Source organism: Pseudocercospora fijiensis (assembly GCF_000340215.1).
Source record: "Pseudocercospora fijiensis CIRAD86 unplaced genomic scaffold MYCFIscaffold_4, whole genome shotgun sequence".
Lineage (NCBI taxonomy): Eukaryota > Fungi > Ascomycota > Dothideomycetes > Mycosphaerellales > Mycosphaerellaceae > Pseudocercospora > Pseudocercospora fijiensis.
This window is the reverse complement of record NW_006921535.1, coordinates 2374095-2389737: the sequence shown is the minus strand read 5'-3', so window position 1 is coordinate 2389737 and position 15643 is coordinate 2374095. Positions and strand designations below refer to the sequence as shown.

The 15643-nt window shown below is 51.7% G+C and overlaps 9 protein-coding genes and 1 non-coding gene across 10 annotated transcripts; 6 read left to right on the top strand and 4 right to left on the bottom strand.

The window, feature by feature from the left end:
- Positions 1–102: 102 nt before the first annotated feature.
- On the top strand, positions 103–2995 carry MYCFIDRAFT_215173 (uncharacterized protein). The gene is made up of 2 exons (XM_007928191.1): positions 103–1098; positions 1202–2995. The coding sequence occupies exons 1-2, from the start codon at positions 142–144 to the stop codon at positions 2534–2536; spliced, it is 2292 nt and encodes a 763-aa protein (XP_007926382.1). The 5' UTR covers positions 103–141; the 3' UTR covers positions 2537–2995.
- Positions 2740–2819, top strand: MYCFIDRAFT_t43. The gene has a single exon. It is a non-coding gene; the product is annotated as a tRNA-His (tRNA).
- A 107-nt stretch (positions 2996–3102) lies between the features above and the next one.
- MYCFIDRAFT_135854 (uncharacterized protein) lies at positions 3103–5616 on the bottom strand (the record flags this gene model as incomplete). Its single annotated transcript, XM_007928190.1, has 2 exons — positions 3103–4338; positions 4387–5616. The coding sequence occupies 2 exons, from the start codon at positions 5614–5616 to the stop codon at positions 3103–3105; spliced, it is 2466 nt and encodes an 821-aa protein (XP_007926381.1).
- A 90-nt stretch (positions 5617–5706) lies between these two features.
- On the top strand, positions 5707–6027 carry MYCFIDRAFT_174528 (uncharacterized protein; the record flags this gene model as incomplete). The annotated part of the gene is made up of 3 exons (XM_007928189.1): positions 5707–5734; positions 5770–5978; positions 6010–6027. The coding sequence occupies 3 exons, from the start codon at positions 5707–5709 to the stop codon at positions 6025–6027; spliced, it is 255 nt and encodes an 84-aa protein (XP_007926380.1).
- A 106-nt stretch (positions 6028–6133) lies between these two features.
- Positions 6134–6838, top strand: MYCFIDRAFT_80604 (uncharacterized protein; the record flags this gene model as incomplete). Its single annotated transcript, XM_007927814.1, has 1 exon — positions 6134–6838. One exon carries the CDS (start codon positions 6134–6136, stop codon positions 6836–6838), a length of 705 nt encoding a protein of 234 aa, XP_007926005.1.
- A 37-nt stretch (positions 6839–6875) lies between these two features.
- On the bottom strand, positions 6876–8387 carry MYCFIDRAFT_35872 (uncharacterized protein; the record flags this gene model as incomplete). The annotated part of the gene is made up of 3 exons (XM_007927532.1): positions 6876–7268; positions 7320–7596; positions 7708–8387. The coding sequence occupies 3 exons, from the start codon at positions 8385–8387 to the stop codon at positions 6876–6878; spliced, it is 1350 nt and encodes a 449-aa protein (XP_007925723.1).
- A 321-nt stretch (positions 8388–8708) lies between these two features.
- On the bottom strand, positions 8709–9934 carry MYCFIDRAFT_211228 (uncharacterized protein). The gene has a single exon (XM_007928188.1). The coding sequence runs from the start codon at positions 9907–9909 to the stop codon at positions 8851–8853; it is 1059 nt and encodes a 352-aa protein (XP_007926379.1). The 5' UTR covers positions 9910–9934; the 3' UTR covers positions 8709–8850.
- Positions 9935–10579: 645 nt separating this feature from the next.
- On the top strand, positions 10580–11442 carry MYCFIDRAFT_188204 (uncharacterized protein; the record flags this gene model as incomplete). The annotated part of the gene is made up of 2 exons (XM_007928187.1): positions 10580–10768; positions 10840–11442. The coding sequence occupies 2 exons, from the start codon at positions 10580–10582 to the stop codon at positions 11440–11442; spliced, it is 792 nt and encodes a 263-aa protein (XP_007926378.1).
- Positions 11443–11776: 334 nt separating this feature from the next.
- MYCFIDRAFT_211227 (uncharacterized protein) lies at positions 11777–12880 on the bottom strand. Its single transcript, XM_007928186.1, has one exon. The coding sequence runs from the start codon at positions 12743–12745 to the stop codon at positions 12011–12013; it is 735 nt and encodes a 244-aa protein (XP_007926377.1). The 5' UTR covers positions 12746–12880; the 3' UTR covers positions 11777–12010.
- A 345-nt stretch (positions 12881–13225) lies between these two features.
- MYCFIDRAFT_188202 (uncharacterized protein) lies at positions 13226–15456 on the top strand (the record flags this gene model as incomplete). Its single annotated transcript, XM_007928185.1, has 2 exons — positions 13226–14675; positions 15395–15456. 2 exons carry the CDS (start codon positions 13226–13228, stop codon positions 15454–15456), a joined length of 1512 nt encoding a protein of 503 aa, XP_007926376.1.
- Between the last annotated feature and the right edge of the window lie 187 nt (positions 15457–15643).

The following is a 15643-nucleotide window of genomic DNA, read 5'->3' as shown; positions in this document are numbered from 1 at the left end:
TCCACAGTTACGGCGCAGACCTGCTTACCGAAGCGAAGCGAAGCTCACGGCCAAAACATCTTGCCTCGTGATGCCTCCTTCTTGTCTCACCAGCATCTCTCGCTGCGTTGCTTGAGAAAGGAGGAAGAGGAGGATTATACGATGGCGCCTGATAGGGGACGGTCTCTTGGCGAGACCACAGAGGCGGACAGAATGCTGGACCACGACGAGCACCAGGCGCTCCACTACGAAACGAGTCGCAGCATTGCTCAAGAGCCCATCGGCCACGAGCCAGACCCAGAGTTCCTCGAGAAGATGAGCGAGCAGCCGCAGTTTACAATACGGTCTCTGCTTGTTGGTTCAATTATCGGCATCCTGATTGCTTTCTCCAACACATACTTTGGCCTACAGACGGGTTGGATATCTGGTATGGCCATGCCGAGCGCACTCATTGGCTTCGCATACTTCAAGGGCCTGCGAACATTGTCGCGATCGCTTGGAGGCGCCTTTGAGCGTATGGGACTTGGCCAAGGCTTTAGCGAAGTAGAGAATGTGTTGGTCCAGACTGTAGCCGGCTCGGTCGGAACGATGCCGCTGGGTTGCGGTTTTGTCGGCGTTGTGCCTGCGCTAGAATTCTTGCTCAAGCCATCCGAGACTCCGCAAGAAGAGCAGTTCGCGTTGACTGTGCCAGACCCACCGAGAGAGATGACGGGCATCCGTCTGCCTCTGGAGAAGCTGATCCTGTGGGCTCTTGGACTCTGCTTCTTCGGAGTCGTCTTTGCTGTACCACTCCGCAAAGAGGTCATTATACGCGAGAAACTCAAGTTTCCCTCAGGTACAGCGACTGCCCTAATGATAGGGGTTTTGCACGGCGGAGAGAAGACTGGTGCGGAAGGCGACATCGAGCAGCATGCTCTTCGTCAGAGAAAAAGATCAAAGAGAACGACTGGTGGAGATGATGGAGAGAGTGCAGCCCTCATGGGCAATGCCGCTTCTACATCTGGACAATATGATGAGGACGGTGAGCCACTTCGACGGCGCGACAGCACTAAGTTGAAGAAGGATTGGATCAAGCAAATTCGGCTCTTGACCACATCCTTTGGCATATCAGGGGCATATGTAAGTCGGATGTCTCATCTCTTTCAGCGATGCTCTCTTCCGGATAAGTCAAGCACTCGCTGATTACGGTGAGTAGACACTCATCTCCTATTTCATTCCCCAGCTACACTCGATTCCATTGCTTGGTCTACCCATGTCTAGGAAGTGGGTGTGGAACCTGAATCCCAGTCCTGCATACGTTGGACAAGGCATCATAATGGGACCCGCGACGACAATACATATGCTGCTTGGTGCCCTGTTAGGTTGGGCAGTGCTGTCGCCTCTTGCCAAATACAAAGGCTGGGCGTCTGGCCCTGTAGATGATTGGAACACTGGATCGAAAGGCTGGATCGTGTGGGTGAGCTTGGCTATCATGCTTGCAGATGCGATAGTGTCGCTCGGCTGGCTCGTCCTTCGCCCCACTATATGGTATTCTCGTGCCTATGGGCCCGACCTCATCAAAGGCTTGCGTGAGAAAGGTCTTCAGCGTTGTCTTCGTGACCTCGCTCATCCGACCATGCGCGGCTACAGTCCTGTGAATCTAGAAGACGATCCAGTCGGGACCAAATCGCGGGAAGCATTCGAAGAGCAGGAATATGATGCACCGCCGGAACATCAAATCGGCGTAAAGACAACCCTGATAGGTCTGGTCCTGACATTAGGTTTGTGCATCTTCGCGACCCAATACACATTTGCGGGGATTATAAGCATCAATTTGACTGTTCTGGCACTTCTACTAGCACTCGTACTCAGTATAATGGCCGTTCGTGCCCTAGGAGAAACCGACCTGAACCCTGTCTCTGGAATCAGCAAGCTCACTCAGCTCGTTTTCGCCGCAGTCGTACCCGCCGGCAGCAAGAATGCCGTGACCATCAACCTCATCGCCGGAGGCATAAGCGAAGCCGGCGCTCTACAAGCCGGAGACTTACTCCAAGACCTCAAATGCGGTCACTTACTCGGCGCAAGCCCCAAAGCACAATTCTGGGGCCAGCTCATCGGCTCGGGCGTAGGAGCTATCGTATCCGCCTGTGTCTACAGACTGTACACAAACGTCTACCAAATTCCAGGCGGTCTCTTCCAAGTCCCCACAGCCTTCGTATGGGTCTTCACAGCTCGGCTCGTCACAGGTCAAGGTCTCCCTCCCAAGACTGCGGAATTCGCGGCTGCCGCCGCTGCTATTTGGGCTGTGCTTACTGCTGTGAGAATTTATGGACAGAGTAAGAAGGCGAAATGGGTGCCTTATATTCCTGGAGGAATTGCAGTGGCGGTGGGTATGTATAACACGCCGTCCTTTACCCTCGCGAGGACGGTTGGTGGGTTGATGGCTTGGTATTGGACTGTTTGGAAGAAGAGGGAGGAAACTCCTATGATTGTGCTTGCTAGTGGACTCATTCTGGGAGAGGGACTGATGAGTATTGTCAATCTTGGATTGGCGAGTGCGAAGGTGCCGCACTTGTGAGGGTCATATGTTAGCATGGCAATATGATTTACGAGATGGAATATGCCTGGATTGAAGTGCCTAGCGGTGTGCGGGAAGGTGCAACTTGCCGTTCTTCTGTCGGGACGCCGTTTGCATGTGACGCATCACTTCGGCAGGACACATCGCAAGAGATGAGTCTTGATAACTCATTCATTATCGCCGTCTCTTCATCACCAGAATCAGCCGCCTTAGTGCAGTGGTTAGCACGTTTCATTGTGGCATACAATCTGAAGAAACCCCTGTTCGAATCAGGGAGGCGGCATTCTTTTTGCTTCTTCGACGGCGACCTTCACAAAAGAATGAAAATAGTGGTGCCTGAGCTTCTTGTAGAGGATTTCCGGTCCTTTCTATTCAAATATCAAGCAAGGTCGTCTCGTAGCAATCTAATATCTACCTGGTATCTACCATCAGCACGATTGTCTATATAAATCAAAAGCTCATCTCAGGTCTATCATTCCAATCGCCATGCCCCCTCCCATGTACGTCTAGATGTCATCAGTAATCATTGTATCGTATCCTGTCGTATAATTCACCACAGCTTGACTCTATCCCTCGACCCAAACACCAGCAGCGCTATTGTTGAACGTCAAATGAGTGACTTGATGGGCAGTGGTCTTGTAGTTCTTCAGCTCAGGCTCAAAGGCTTCTAGAGGTACTTTCATCTCTCGCTCGTACGTCCTTCCAAAGTACTTGGCATGCGGCTCTTTCTTCGTCGATCGGAGATCCATGCGAGCGCGAAGATCTGTGTGCGGCTCGACTACCAGCTGACCAGCAAACCCACCGCTATTCTCACCCTTGAGCTGCAATCTAACGCCTTGAACACTCTCGCGACTCGGATCACGATCGTGGAAATTGTGTGGTACGAACATGACGCTGCTTGCGCTGGTGTGCATCAAAGTGTTTGGCACGTCTCCACTGTGAGGAATGTGGTGGGCTCCAAGGTTGAAGTACAGGACAAGATCGCCACTGTAGTCGTCGCCACGTTTGAGACTCTCATGGTCGGCCATTTTGTTGAAGTTGATAATGGGCTCGATGGGCTCGAGGTAGTTCAGAGGATCGGCTGATCTTGGCTCTGTGTCCTTCTGCCTGAGCACCCAAACGTCGTGCTCGGCCCATCTTGCGCTATCGCCAAGCTGAGTAGAGTTCAGAATGGTCAGATGCGGCGTCGTTCCCATTCCAGTGCCAGATGTGATGCGGTAACCCTTTCGCTCGCCCCAGGCATTCTTCTCTTCACTGTTGTAGACGAGGTAAAACTCTCCAGCATTCTTTGGCCAGTCGAGACCAACTTCTTCGTCAACGACATATTCGACCAGATGCATCGTGTTGCGTGTCTTGACCTCTGGTAAATCCCAGCTGTATGACTTTGTGATCGGCTCGAGAGCGAGACGAACCATGTCATTGGCAGGACCAGCGACATCCAAATCTGCCTTAAAGTTGATGACATGGTCGTGAACACTTGATGAGAGGGCATCGTGAATGCGGTGACCGTATTCGTCTTCGGAGTCCACATTCGTCTTATTCGCACGATAGAACGCAGCGAAGATGAATCCACTAGCTCGGACCTTGACTTCGACTGTGCCGTCCATGTAGAAGATGTAGTCAATGGCATAGTCGTAGTTGCCAACCGTAGAGGTGCTCCGCACGACCAAATACGTGTTCCTGGAGGCAGTGACAGAGTACTGTGCAGTATGTCTCGAAAGTAAAGAATCGGCTGTGAACTCGAAAATGCAAATGCTGTTCGGAAGCTCATGGACGTCATGAGCCATATGGTATTGCGTATCCTGGTAAAAGTCAGTAAAGTCAGTGCATTCGTGTGGAAATGAACTCACAAGGTAGTCTGCATAAGCTGGACAATCATAGCCTGGTAAAAGCTCGAACATATTCTTGCCCATCCCGAAGAATGTGTCCAGAAATTCTTGCCCGCCTGCCATCGGATCGTCCCCAGCGTAATGAGCCATGGCCTCTTGCAGACCCAGCTCATAGATCACACGGTCTCCTTTGAACCGAATGTCGAACAACGAGATCCCAGTCGCCTGAGCTGTAGTGATGTAGAACTCGAATCCGAACCAAGACACAAACTTCTCTTTTCGATCCAGTCGATATCGTGAACCATACGGCTGGACACTCACTGGTGGTGGCAAGTCTCGTCCTAAAGGAGCTGAGTCGAAGTCTTCAGTTTCTGTCCATTTGCCATCGAAATTGGCAGGCGCGCGCTTGAAGTTTGGCTGTGTAATGGCAGCTCGCAAATGCTCGATTTCATTATAAATCACGCCGTTGTAGAAGATTGCACCAACTTTCCAGTCTGTTTGATTTGGACTGGACGCATCTACTTTCACATAAACGCCTTGTGGTAGTAGAGTCCGTCCACCAGAGCCCCATCCTGGTCTGAAGAATTGAAACCAAATAACAAGCCCATCAGTGCTCTGTCTAGAGGGTCTCGGAAGACAGAGCAGGCCCTTTGGATCATCTTCTGTCGTGACTGATGCCCCGAGCAGATCTTCAGTGATGTCTGAGATGCTCTTGCCCAGCCCATTCCCGAACTGAATGATGCCGACATAGTCTCGAATCGGGCTTCTGACACTGTTGCGTCCCGAATTGAAAGTGTATTCCAGAGGCAAGATTTGTGAGCTCTTTGTGATGGGCAGAGGGCCGACGGCATAGTAGACGAGATAAGGCTCGCCATCGATGTTCTGCGCGAGGACCATTTTGGCCCATCGCTCGGGAGTCACGGCATCCTCATAGAGGTATGGAATGGCATCAGTCTTGTTCGGCTTTAGAGCTTCGACGGTGTATATAGAGTTCTCGTAGGCACTCTTTGGATGTTTCACCAGCTGTAGATGCGGCAATTTCTGGTAGGCAAATCCATACACATCTTTCGCTTCATCCTCAGATAATTCTGCCCAGACATTCTGCTTTGGTGCTGTGAAGGTCGTGTGACCTGATGTGTGATAGCCAATCGACTGTTCCTGATAGTTTTGCGGAATCAGCAGAAATGTGACAGTCGTTACGAACACAAGCAGACCCGTGAAACAATAGAAAGTCCTGCTCCAAGACTCCATCGTGGATATATATATACCAAGAAAAGCACAACGTTGCAGGACGTCCAGAGGCATACATACCAATTTTTCCCTACTTCGGTCTAACTGTGGATGATAACGGTGACCCCATGGTACGCAGGTACGTTATCCCGACCAGTGGATGGCTGTGGTGAGGAAAACTTCCTCCCACCTTCGTCTGCTCCCACGCTCCTTGCAGCCAAGCGCGCTCGGCATCCGGGACGCGTGATCCCACCTCCGTTGGTATACCGACGTCTTCGCCATCCTTCTACGTATGCTTGGGGTACACTGGTGCAGGAGCCCTCACTGGCCTCAGTCTCACGCTTGGGCTCAGACCGCACACGGACGTTGTAGAACTAGCAGACGTCATGGATCAACAAAGAACACAAGATTGAGCCGTTTCGTTCCTCCTGACAATGGCATCTTGACTAAGCAATAGCATATGTTGGGTAGGAGGCACACTTTCTTCACGCGTGCTCACAGATCAGATCTAGCCCAACTCACAGCAACATCCGCCAATATGCCGAAAGCACCAGCCAAGACACGAGAGAAGACAGCCCGAAAGGATCCTATCAAACCCAAGAACACCAAGGACAGCCATCTCTACACCGACGACAATCCGTCGACCACCATACATGGCACAGGTTTCAAAGATAAGGAGGCTGCGGAGCGTACATTAGATCTCATCAAGGAACGATCGCTCATCTACCAATGGGCAACCGTGAATACCATGTATAATCGCGCCAAGCACCACCCTGCTATGAAGAAAGCAGTCGAAGGCAGTGCCAGCACGGCTGATATGCGAGCGGCGATGGAAGTCTTCAGAGAGTGGCTGGACACAACATATCCGGCAGGGAAAGACGCGATGAGAGCTGGTGGCTTCAAACCGCTTCTTACAAAGAAGACGGTAGAGAAGTACCAGGAGCGTATCCAGAAAAGCAAGAAAGTCGGTGATCTCGCAAAGCAATTTGCGAAGGTATATGCAGAGTTGGCCAAGGGCAAGAAGCTGGGACATGTGCTTGTCGATGACATGAAGCCGATGGAGGCAGACTGGGAGAGAAAGCGATATCAGCAACTGGATAAGCTGGTACCGAGCGGCAAAGAGAACAGTCAAGACGACTGGAAGCTCAGTGAGCTGTGGACTGACGACAAGGACGTCTCTGATCAACATCTTGAACTGATCGCCTGGGCTTGGAGTCCAGTGCCCGAGAAGAAGCTGCCATGAGAAGGCTCACGATTGGCTTAACGCATGGCCATCGTCGCTATGATATGCCGTTTACGGTCTGCGAAAATCTGCTACGCGCCCATGCTTCATCGGCACTGCTCAATGCATCGAACCCAAATAGCTTCTTGCAGTGTTTCAGATCGCCAAATTTCCACGGGAATCTTGCGTTCTCGTCAGTCCTGTCCAGCTCGTCGAAGGCTCGATCTCGCTCCTCCTGCTGCGGTCCGTCCTCCATATGATACAAGGTTCGATTTTCATTCGCGGTGCCCACGACTGCAGCTGTTCTCTGTTTCCGGACATCTTGGTACAACTGCATCAATTCTGGGAGCGAATTCCGATCGTGACCGGACTGAGCGAACGACACGATCAGTCTACCTAGGACGGCGCCATCCTCGACTGCCATCGCTGCACCCATGGCCGCGTATGGTACCTGTATTTAAATCAGCTGCGTTAGTATCCAGAGCAATTCAGAAGCACCAACCATGGGATGGCAGGCATCTCCTAGCAATGCTGTGCTACCATTCACCCAAGTATCCAGTTCTTCCATACCCCAGATCTTCCACTTGAGAGCGTGATCAACTTTGTTTAGCAGAGCTTTTAATCTCGGATCCCACCCCTCGAAGAGCTTATGCATCTGCTCCACGTCCCCATCGTGCCTCGACACCTCATATGGAAGGTCATCGGGACATATCAGTACTAGGTTCGCCATTTCGTGATTCCGTATTGAATAGAGCACCGCATGCCGGTTTGGTCCCCACCTACGAGAAATCAGCACTATGATCCATAAGGAACTCAATCAGGCCAATGCTCTCGATGGAAACCCATATGGCCTGCCTAACCCCCCTCCTTCCCATTATTAGTTCACTCACCATATCGCAGTCACCCCCTTCCCAACAATGTCCCTTATAAAATGATCCGGATCATTCACCAAATTCTCCCTCGGAATCGTAATCCTATACGCCAAATCGCCACTCTCCTCCGGCTCCTTCACATAGCCCAACACCGCACTCCTAACCTGACTCCTCAACCCATCAGCACCAACTACAACATCCGCCCCCATTCTCCTCCCATCACTCAACACAACTTCCGGTGGATAGTCACATTTCACATCAACAACCTCACACCCCAACTCAATCTTCGTCCCTAGTCGTCTCGTCTCCTCAACCAACACCCTCTGATAATCAGCCCTATGCATAACATGTCCATCATTCCCAAACATCCTCACGTTCCATTCTTCTCCATAACTTTTCGCAATCTCCGATCCGTCCTGCCACCGAAGAATCTTATAATTCTTTCTGCTCACCATCCCTGCAGCGAAGAGTTTGGGGAGGAGACAGAAATCCGACATGACTTTGGTCGCGTTGGGGGGTAATTGGATTCCTGCGCCGATTTCAGAGAGGACAGAGGATTTTTCGAGAATTGTGATTTGGATGTTTTTGGGATGGTGGCGAAGGAGAGAGATGGAGCAGGCGAGTCCGCCTAGGCCTGCTCCGATTATGAGGATTTTGAGAGGAGGGTTGTGGTTGGGGTGATTATTGGGTTGAGACATGATTGTCGTCTAGAGGATGCTGGTTGAGTGGGAACAGCAATGGGATATAGGCTTATGTCGTTCGACGCTTAAAGTCGAGCGTTTGCCAATCGCGATGATCGCTTGGGATATATCACGATTTTACACGTTTTCGCGAACTATGACGTTGAGCCCTTCCGGTCCGCCTTGTAGGAGCTCAGGCATTTGAGATCATCGCTGAGCTTGTGCCATAGATGAAGCTTATCCGTAGAGCTGTAAGAGTCAAATCGGCAGTTGTTGAAGACGGATCTCGGAAAAGTCGCCATGAACATGAGTCAAAGCAGCACTTACTGCTGAACCAATCATCGTCAAATCTCTTGGTATTTCTGGGATTTGACAATACTAGTATCTTCGCAACTTCGATGCTATGCTGTACATCTCAACATCGTCAAGGGAACGCATTAGGCTAGTCATCTCCGCAGAACGCTACTGTAAGTAGCAGAACTTATTGCTCGATCTTCGAGACTTCCAAAACAGCCTTGCCAAAATTCTTTCCTTCCAGCATGCCGAGCAATCCCTCTGCAGCGTTGTCGATGCCCTCGGTGACGTGCATCTTGGCCTTGAATGTACCATCGTGAATCCACTTCTGCACGTTCTTCTGGTGATCCTGAGCATACTTTGGTCCCATGTTCTCGTCCATGACGATGAATCCCCGCATCGTGATTCTCTTCGCAACGACATGGATCAAGTTCTTGACGCCGTATGCCTCCTCTGGCTTGAGGTTGTACTGGCTGATCATACCGCAGGCGACGATTCGTCCCCATGTGTTCATGTGCGTAATTGCGGCCTCGAGTTGCTCGCCACCAACGTTTTCGTAGTAGATGTCGATGCCGTTCGGTGCGAGACGCTGGAGTGCGACATCAGGCTTCTCCTTCTTGTAGTTGAAACCTCCGTCAAAGTTGAGCTCGGAGGTGATGAATTCGAGTTTCTTGTCGTCACCAACTGAGCCGATGACCTTCAGACCTTCGTGCTTGGCGAGTTGACCGACGATTTGACCTACAGCTCCCGATGCTGATGAGATGAAGATCGTCTCGCCCTTCTTTGGTTGACCAATTTCGTAGAAGGAGGAGTAAGCTGTGAGCCCCGGCATGCCCAGAGCACCGACAAAGAGCTTTGGGTCAAGGTTGTATGGGTTGTCAAGGACATGGAAGCTGTTCGCGCTATCCTTGTCTATCGCGCTGTACTCTTCTGTGTACGCGAAAGGAGCGTATAGCACTTGTCCAGGCTTGAACTTGTCGTTGTCGCTCTTGATTACTGACACAATGCCTGAGTTCGTGACCGGTGTGCCCTTCTCGAATGATGGTATATAACTCTTGATCTCTGGTCTTCGCATGCGACCACGCTGGTATGGGTCAAAGGAGACATAGTGGACCTTAACAGTGATACCGCCTGACGGAGGCTGTTGCTCGAGGTCGAATCCGCGGTCCTCAATCGTGAGGTGCTTGCCAGCCTCTGGCCAGCCTTCTGGGTAGTCGGCAAATATGAGGGCTTTGTTCTGGACCATTGTGGTGGTGGGAGGGTAGCTGGGAAGGTATTCGGGTCGGGAGGAACAGAATGGATAGTCAATAGCAGACAGGCGCTCTCGTCTTATGTTCAGTGCTAATATGTGATCATTCGGAGCGGCTTACTAACCCTTCATCTACAAGGAACTCACTGCCGTGCGTGCGGTGTGTCCACCGCGACAGAAGCTTCCATCGGAGCAGAGTCGGGTTCCTCGGGTATTGTGGCATACTGAATCCAAATCAACCAGAGACGGGCAGGCAAGCGAGCAGGGAGTAACCACGTCGGTCGCCATGCTCGCGTGAGCCCTCGCCACGGCGATGTTGTGTTGTTTTTGTGCAGAGCAGAAGCAGGGCCCGCAGCGGTGAGGGTGCTTGAAGGAGCTACATCTCCGGGCAACAGGTACTGGCACTCTTTGAGAATGTCTACCGAGGCAGAGATCGTCTTCGTATGTGGAGCATGACCGAAGGCGGTACGCACTGCGAAAGCGTCATCGTTGCGGAAAGGAAGCCGCTTGTCGCATGCATAAGACACCCTGTATACAGCAGCAGTACGAGTGCAAGATCCGTGCCGTCTGCCGAAGAGTCAACCCGAGCAGTGCGGGTGTGGCCGCCACGTTCAATGTTCCGTCGTGTTGAGCCTCAGAGATAACCACATCCGGCCCCGACACGATCATGGCCGACGAGAAAACTCCTCTTGAGCCCCCTCCAGCCTACGATGGCGGCAAGCGGCCCATCACGCCGCAACGGCAGCCCGGTCCAAGACCTCCATTGCCATTGGACTTGCCCGCCTTGAATATGATCAGAGGCAGACGAGTAATCCTTGCATCGGCTTCACCAAGAAGAAGACAGCTGCTCGCACAGGTAAGCTCGAATGTCCCAAGCCGCGCCCGTGTAGACAAGTAAACTGAGCGGTTCTAAGCCGCCATAACTAGATCGGCCTTGCGAACCTCGAAATCGTACCTTCTACATTGCCAGAAGATAAAGATAAATCTTTGCCTCCCTTTCAATACGTCCTCGACACAGCCGAACAGAAATGTCGGGATGTTTATACCAAGACTATCGACGATACGTCAAGGGGCGAGCCGACTTTGGTCCTCGCTGCAGATACGGTAGTCGCCTCTCATTATGGCCAGATTCTCGAAAAGCCACGAAACGAGAAACACCACTTTGAAGTACTGAAAATGCTTCGTGATCAAAATAATGGTTGGCACAAGGTCTACACTGCAGTTGTGGCCATGGCTCCGCTTGAAAGCCTGATGGATCCGGGATATGCCATGGAGACACATGTCGAGGAGACGCAGGTGAAATTCGATCAATCTGTGACAGATGAGTTGATTTGGGCATATGTCAGAACGCGGGAAGGAGCGGACAAGGCAGGGGGTTATGGAATCCAGGGCGTGGGAAGCATACTGGTCGAGAAGATTGATGGCACCTTTGACAACGTTGTGGGCCTACCATTGAGAGCGACCTTGCAGGTCATCGAGAAGGTCGTGGTGGATCCCGCTGTGCCGGAAGAGGTGGAGAGTGCGTTGTAGATGATGCGGAAGATGAGGTATATTGCGCTTGCGAACGAGCAGTGCCTTGGAGCTGGAACAGGCTGAGCTTTCCCTATGGCCCTAGGGCGGCTGCTTTATGGAACTACAGCATACAAGCAAGGTGAACCGGGGGGGGGGGGGGTTGGAAAGTACCCTAGCAGCGCAGTGCTTGGAGCTATGACTATAGATTGTGCGGACCCCAGCTTGTATATAGATTTGATTTCAACTACAACTGCACCATGCTGTTGACTCTTCCTTTTGCGACCACGATATTAGGAAGCCTATTTGCAGACTGCTAATGGCAGGAGATAGAACAAGGAAGCAGGTCAGGCATGCCTCGAAGTGACGATTGTCGAGTTGAGAGGTCATCCTGATAGGCTTAGGGCCATCTCAAGCTATGTATATATATACTCGCTGTCATAATACCTGCTCTTGCTCCAAGCACTCTCGATGTAGTACTCAGACTTTCTCGAAGCGAAGATGCAGTCGACAACGTACGATCACAAATGCCTAGCCACCCATCCAACGCCAGCGCTAAAACAGTATTCTTACAATTTTTCGAGTCTTACTACAGTGCCAGCTCGCGGTCCTGTCGCATGCCTTCAAGCACGGCCTGCACGCCTCCTTCACGCAATCGATCGAGCACCACAGACATGCCCTGTCGCGCTTTGGGCTGGCTCTTCTCGGTTCGCTGTAAGCTGATAGATTCGATGGCCGAGCGGACGGCACCGGTTGTCCAGCTACTGATGAAGCCTTGCTTCACAGGCTCTTCCTCAGCTGCGTCACCAGCACCCAGGACTGAAGTCGCGTTCGCTTGCTGGCCCCACCGCTCTCTGCGCTTCCTGATCTGCTCTCCAATGCGCGACTTGAGCGTCACGCTGACTGCAACATCAGTCTGATCTCCTGCATTCTCGATAGTGGTGCCCTCTGGCCGACGGTACGTGTGCCTCTCAATGACAGATAAAACATTGTTCCAATCCAAGTTCCTCGAATCTGTCTGCATCCATCCTTCTCTTACATCCACCACGCTCTTCTCCAAAATGAAACTCTGCGTGCTCCCATCTTCGTTTGCACCAAGCGAGCTTTTTGGGAGCAACTTCAGCACCGCTGGTGGCAAACGACTCCTTTTCAAATGCAATCGTACAGTCGTAAGTCGTTGGGTCTCCGGATCATAGTGCCGCTCTATGGTATCCGTAGAAGCGACATGACGGGAGTAAGGATTCGGATAGCGCAAGAAATATGCCAGAGAAACGGCACTGAAGCCGTAGTCGTAAGAGTAATTTGTGCTGTAGAATTTGACCATGATGCTGATGATCGTGCTGCTGGTGTCACGATCGCCTTCTCCTGCTCTTGGCGATGCGCAAACCCATCACCATATACAATGCTGCTCCGATGGTAGCGATGGGAGAGTGGGCAGAGATGGCAGCAAGGACGCGTGATGGAATAATGAGTGATGATCGCACGACGACTTGCCAGTTCCAGTGGTCAGCTGAAGTGCAGAAATGCGGAGAAGCAGCGGCACGAGCCACGAGCCATCGGATCGGAGCCAAAGCCGCCGACCGCCGATTCGTGTCAAACGTGGGCTGGGATGAGCCATTGAAACTTGAAAGTGACTCCAAATTCGAGATTCGACGGAGGCGCGATCGACGTAACTACGCGATTTTGCTGAGGAGACGCACACAAGCTCATCTGAACAGCTTGACTCCGCCTGAAAGTCGCCAGCTCTACAGACCGACCGAAAGCCCGCATCTCCGCCCCACCACCACTCGAGTCCAGAAGCAACATGGCCTCTCTCGATGAGAGAATAGCCGAAGCTGAGAAGGTGTTGGCTTCTCTTAAAGATGAGAAGGCTATAGGTGAAGCCAAGACCCAGACGATAGACCCTTATAATGTTCAGGGAGAGGTTGATGCGGAAGGAAATGTGAAGGCAATCGACTATGACCGATTAATCGAGCAATTTGGCGTACAACCGCTGACCGAGGAACACCTGAAGCGCTTCGAGAAGGTCACTGGAAAGCCGGCACACCGATTAATGCGGAGGAAACTGTTCTTCTCACACCGCGACTTCGACAACATCCTCAACGTATACGAGAAATATGGCACATTCATGCTGTATACCGGTCGAGGACCTTCGAGCGGAAGCCTGCATTTGGGACATACGATACCCATGCTGTTCACCAAGGAGCTGCAGGATATTTTCGACGTGCCGCTTGTGATTATGATAACCGATGACGAGAAGTTTCTGCACACGCGCAACAAGAACAAGAGCGACAAGTCGGAGCCGGAAGACTTCCTGGAGTATGCATATGGCAACATCAAGGATATCATAGCTCTCGGGTTTGACATGAAGAAGACCTTTATTTATACCGACTATGAGTACATCAGTGGCCATTTCCTCCTCAACACCTCCGAATTCGAGAGCTTAATCACAAACAACCAAGTCAGAGGCGCATTCGGATTCGATGGAAGCACGAACGTTGGCCTCAACAGCTATGGTGCTAGACAATGTGTGGCTGCCTTTCCTTCTTCATATCCGGAGTTGTTCGGCAAGAGCGACTTCAGAGGTTTCGTAGGCGGGCAGGTGCAGCCAAAGCCTCTCCGTAGATACAAGGATCTCGCGAAAATACCGACACTCATTCCCTGCGCTATTGACCAGGAGCCGTATTTCCGAATCTTGCGGGAGAACTGCGATCGAATGAAGAACAAGCATCCTAAGACTTGCCTTATTCTGTCTAAATTCCTGACGGCGCTGCAAGGACCAGGCGGTAAGATGTCGGCGTCGAACCCAAATTCTGCGATTTTTATGTCAGACACACCGAACCAGATCAAGAACAAGATCAATAAGCATGCGTTTTCGGGTGGCAGGGAAACCATCGAGGAGCACAGAGAAAAGGGTGGCAACCCTGATGTGGACGTTGCCTTCACGTACCTCTCCTATTTCTTGGAGAGTGACGAGGAGCTACAGTCGCTTAGTGACGGCTACAGGAAGGGAGAGATCACGACTGGCGAGATGAAAGCTCGGTGTATTAGCGAGCTTCAGAAAGTCGTTGGAGAATTCCAGGAAAGACGCAGCAAGATCACTGACGAGGTCATGGCCTCTTACATGACGGAACGGAAACTCGAGTTCAAGGGCAACCCAACGCCGCTCGAGGTAAAGCCAGTGGCATCAAATGAGGCCGCCAACGGCGAAGCGACGGGACCACGAGAAGACGGTAGAGGTACCAAGAGCGAGCGTAAGGCCCAAAAGCTGGCTGAGAAGAAGGCCCAAAAGGAGGCTGAGAAGCTGGCGAAAGATACTCAGAATCTGAGTGTCGCCGAGAGTGGCGCTTGAATGACCTCCGCGATCCAGGTCGGACGGAGGGACCACAGAGCATTGCAGGCAGTTTAGCGTGGCGTTCGGGGTCGGAGTGAGATCGATAGTGATGGCAAAATGCGATGTTGAGAACCAGTCCCAATGCACATTCCCATCCAGCGGTTCCAAAAATTGCTATGGGCGGTAGGGCCTGTGTTTCACAGCAGCCCAGGTCAGCTCAAGCTTCGCTACTCACAAGGCACTGGAGCTCTAGCTTTATATCAGGTCGACGCTTACCCGTCGATACGGTTCAATCGAATCTATCTCACACGCGGCCAATCGCGGAGATCAAGAGTTCTCAATCTGTGATGTATGGATATGGATGATTGCAGTGAGAGCGATCGGGATCCTGCCTCTTCCAGTGACGATGATTTCATGGATTTAGCGACGAATCAAAACGAAATTTGGATAACTTGCTCCCATTAGAGGATGTCAATGATATACGTATCTTCACGATTGCTCGGTCTACAGCTTTCGACGACCATATCGTATGCAACTCCTCTACTGTCACGCTTGACGATCCTCCTGCGTAGTCCGCACTCTCATACGCGTGGGGCTGGACCAGAGAGGATAAGTCACATTTGACTCATGATATACTAGAAGAAGTCGTGATTGGCAAGGACGGTGCCAAACTGGAGCTTCAGAACTTGTGGCTGTACTAATGGAAAGCATTGCGAACATATCCTTTCAGCGAGTTCGCAAGCGTTGAATTGCCATACGAGCACAGTGCGACGGACCGATCATCCCACTGTGACGATAACAGACAGGCGACCGTTGATGCAAGCCATCCAGACCGGCTGCACGTGGCAGCCATACAGCTTCCATATGCACCAAGAGCCCGAGTCAACC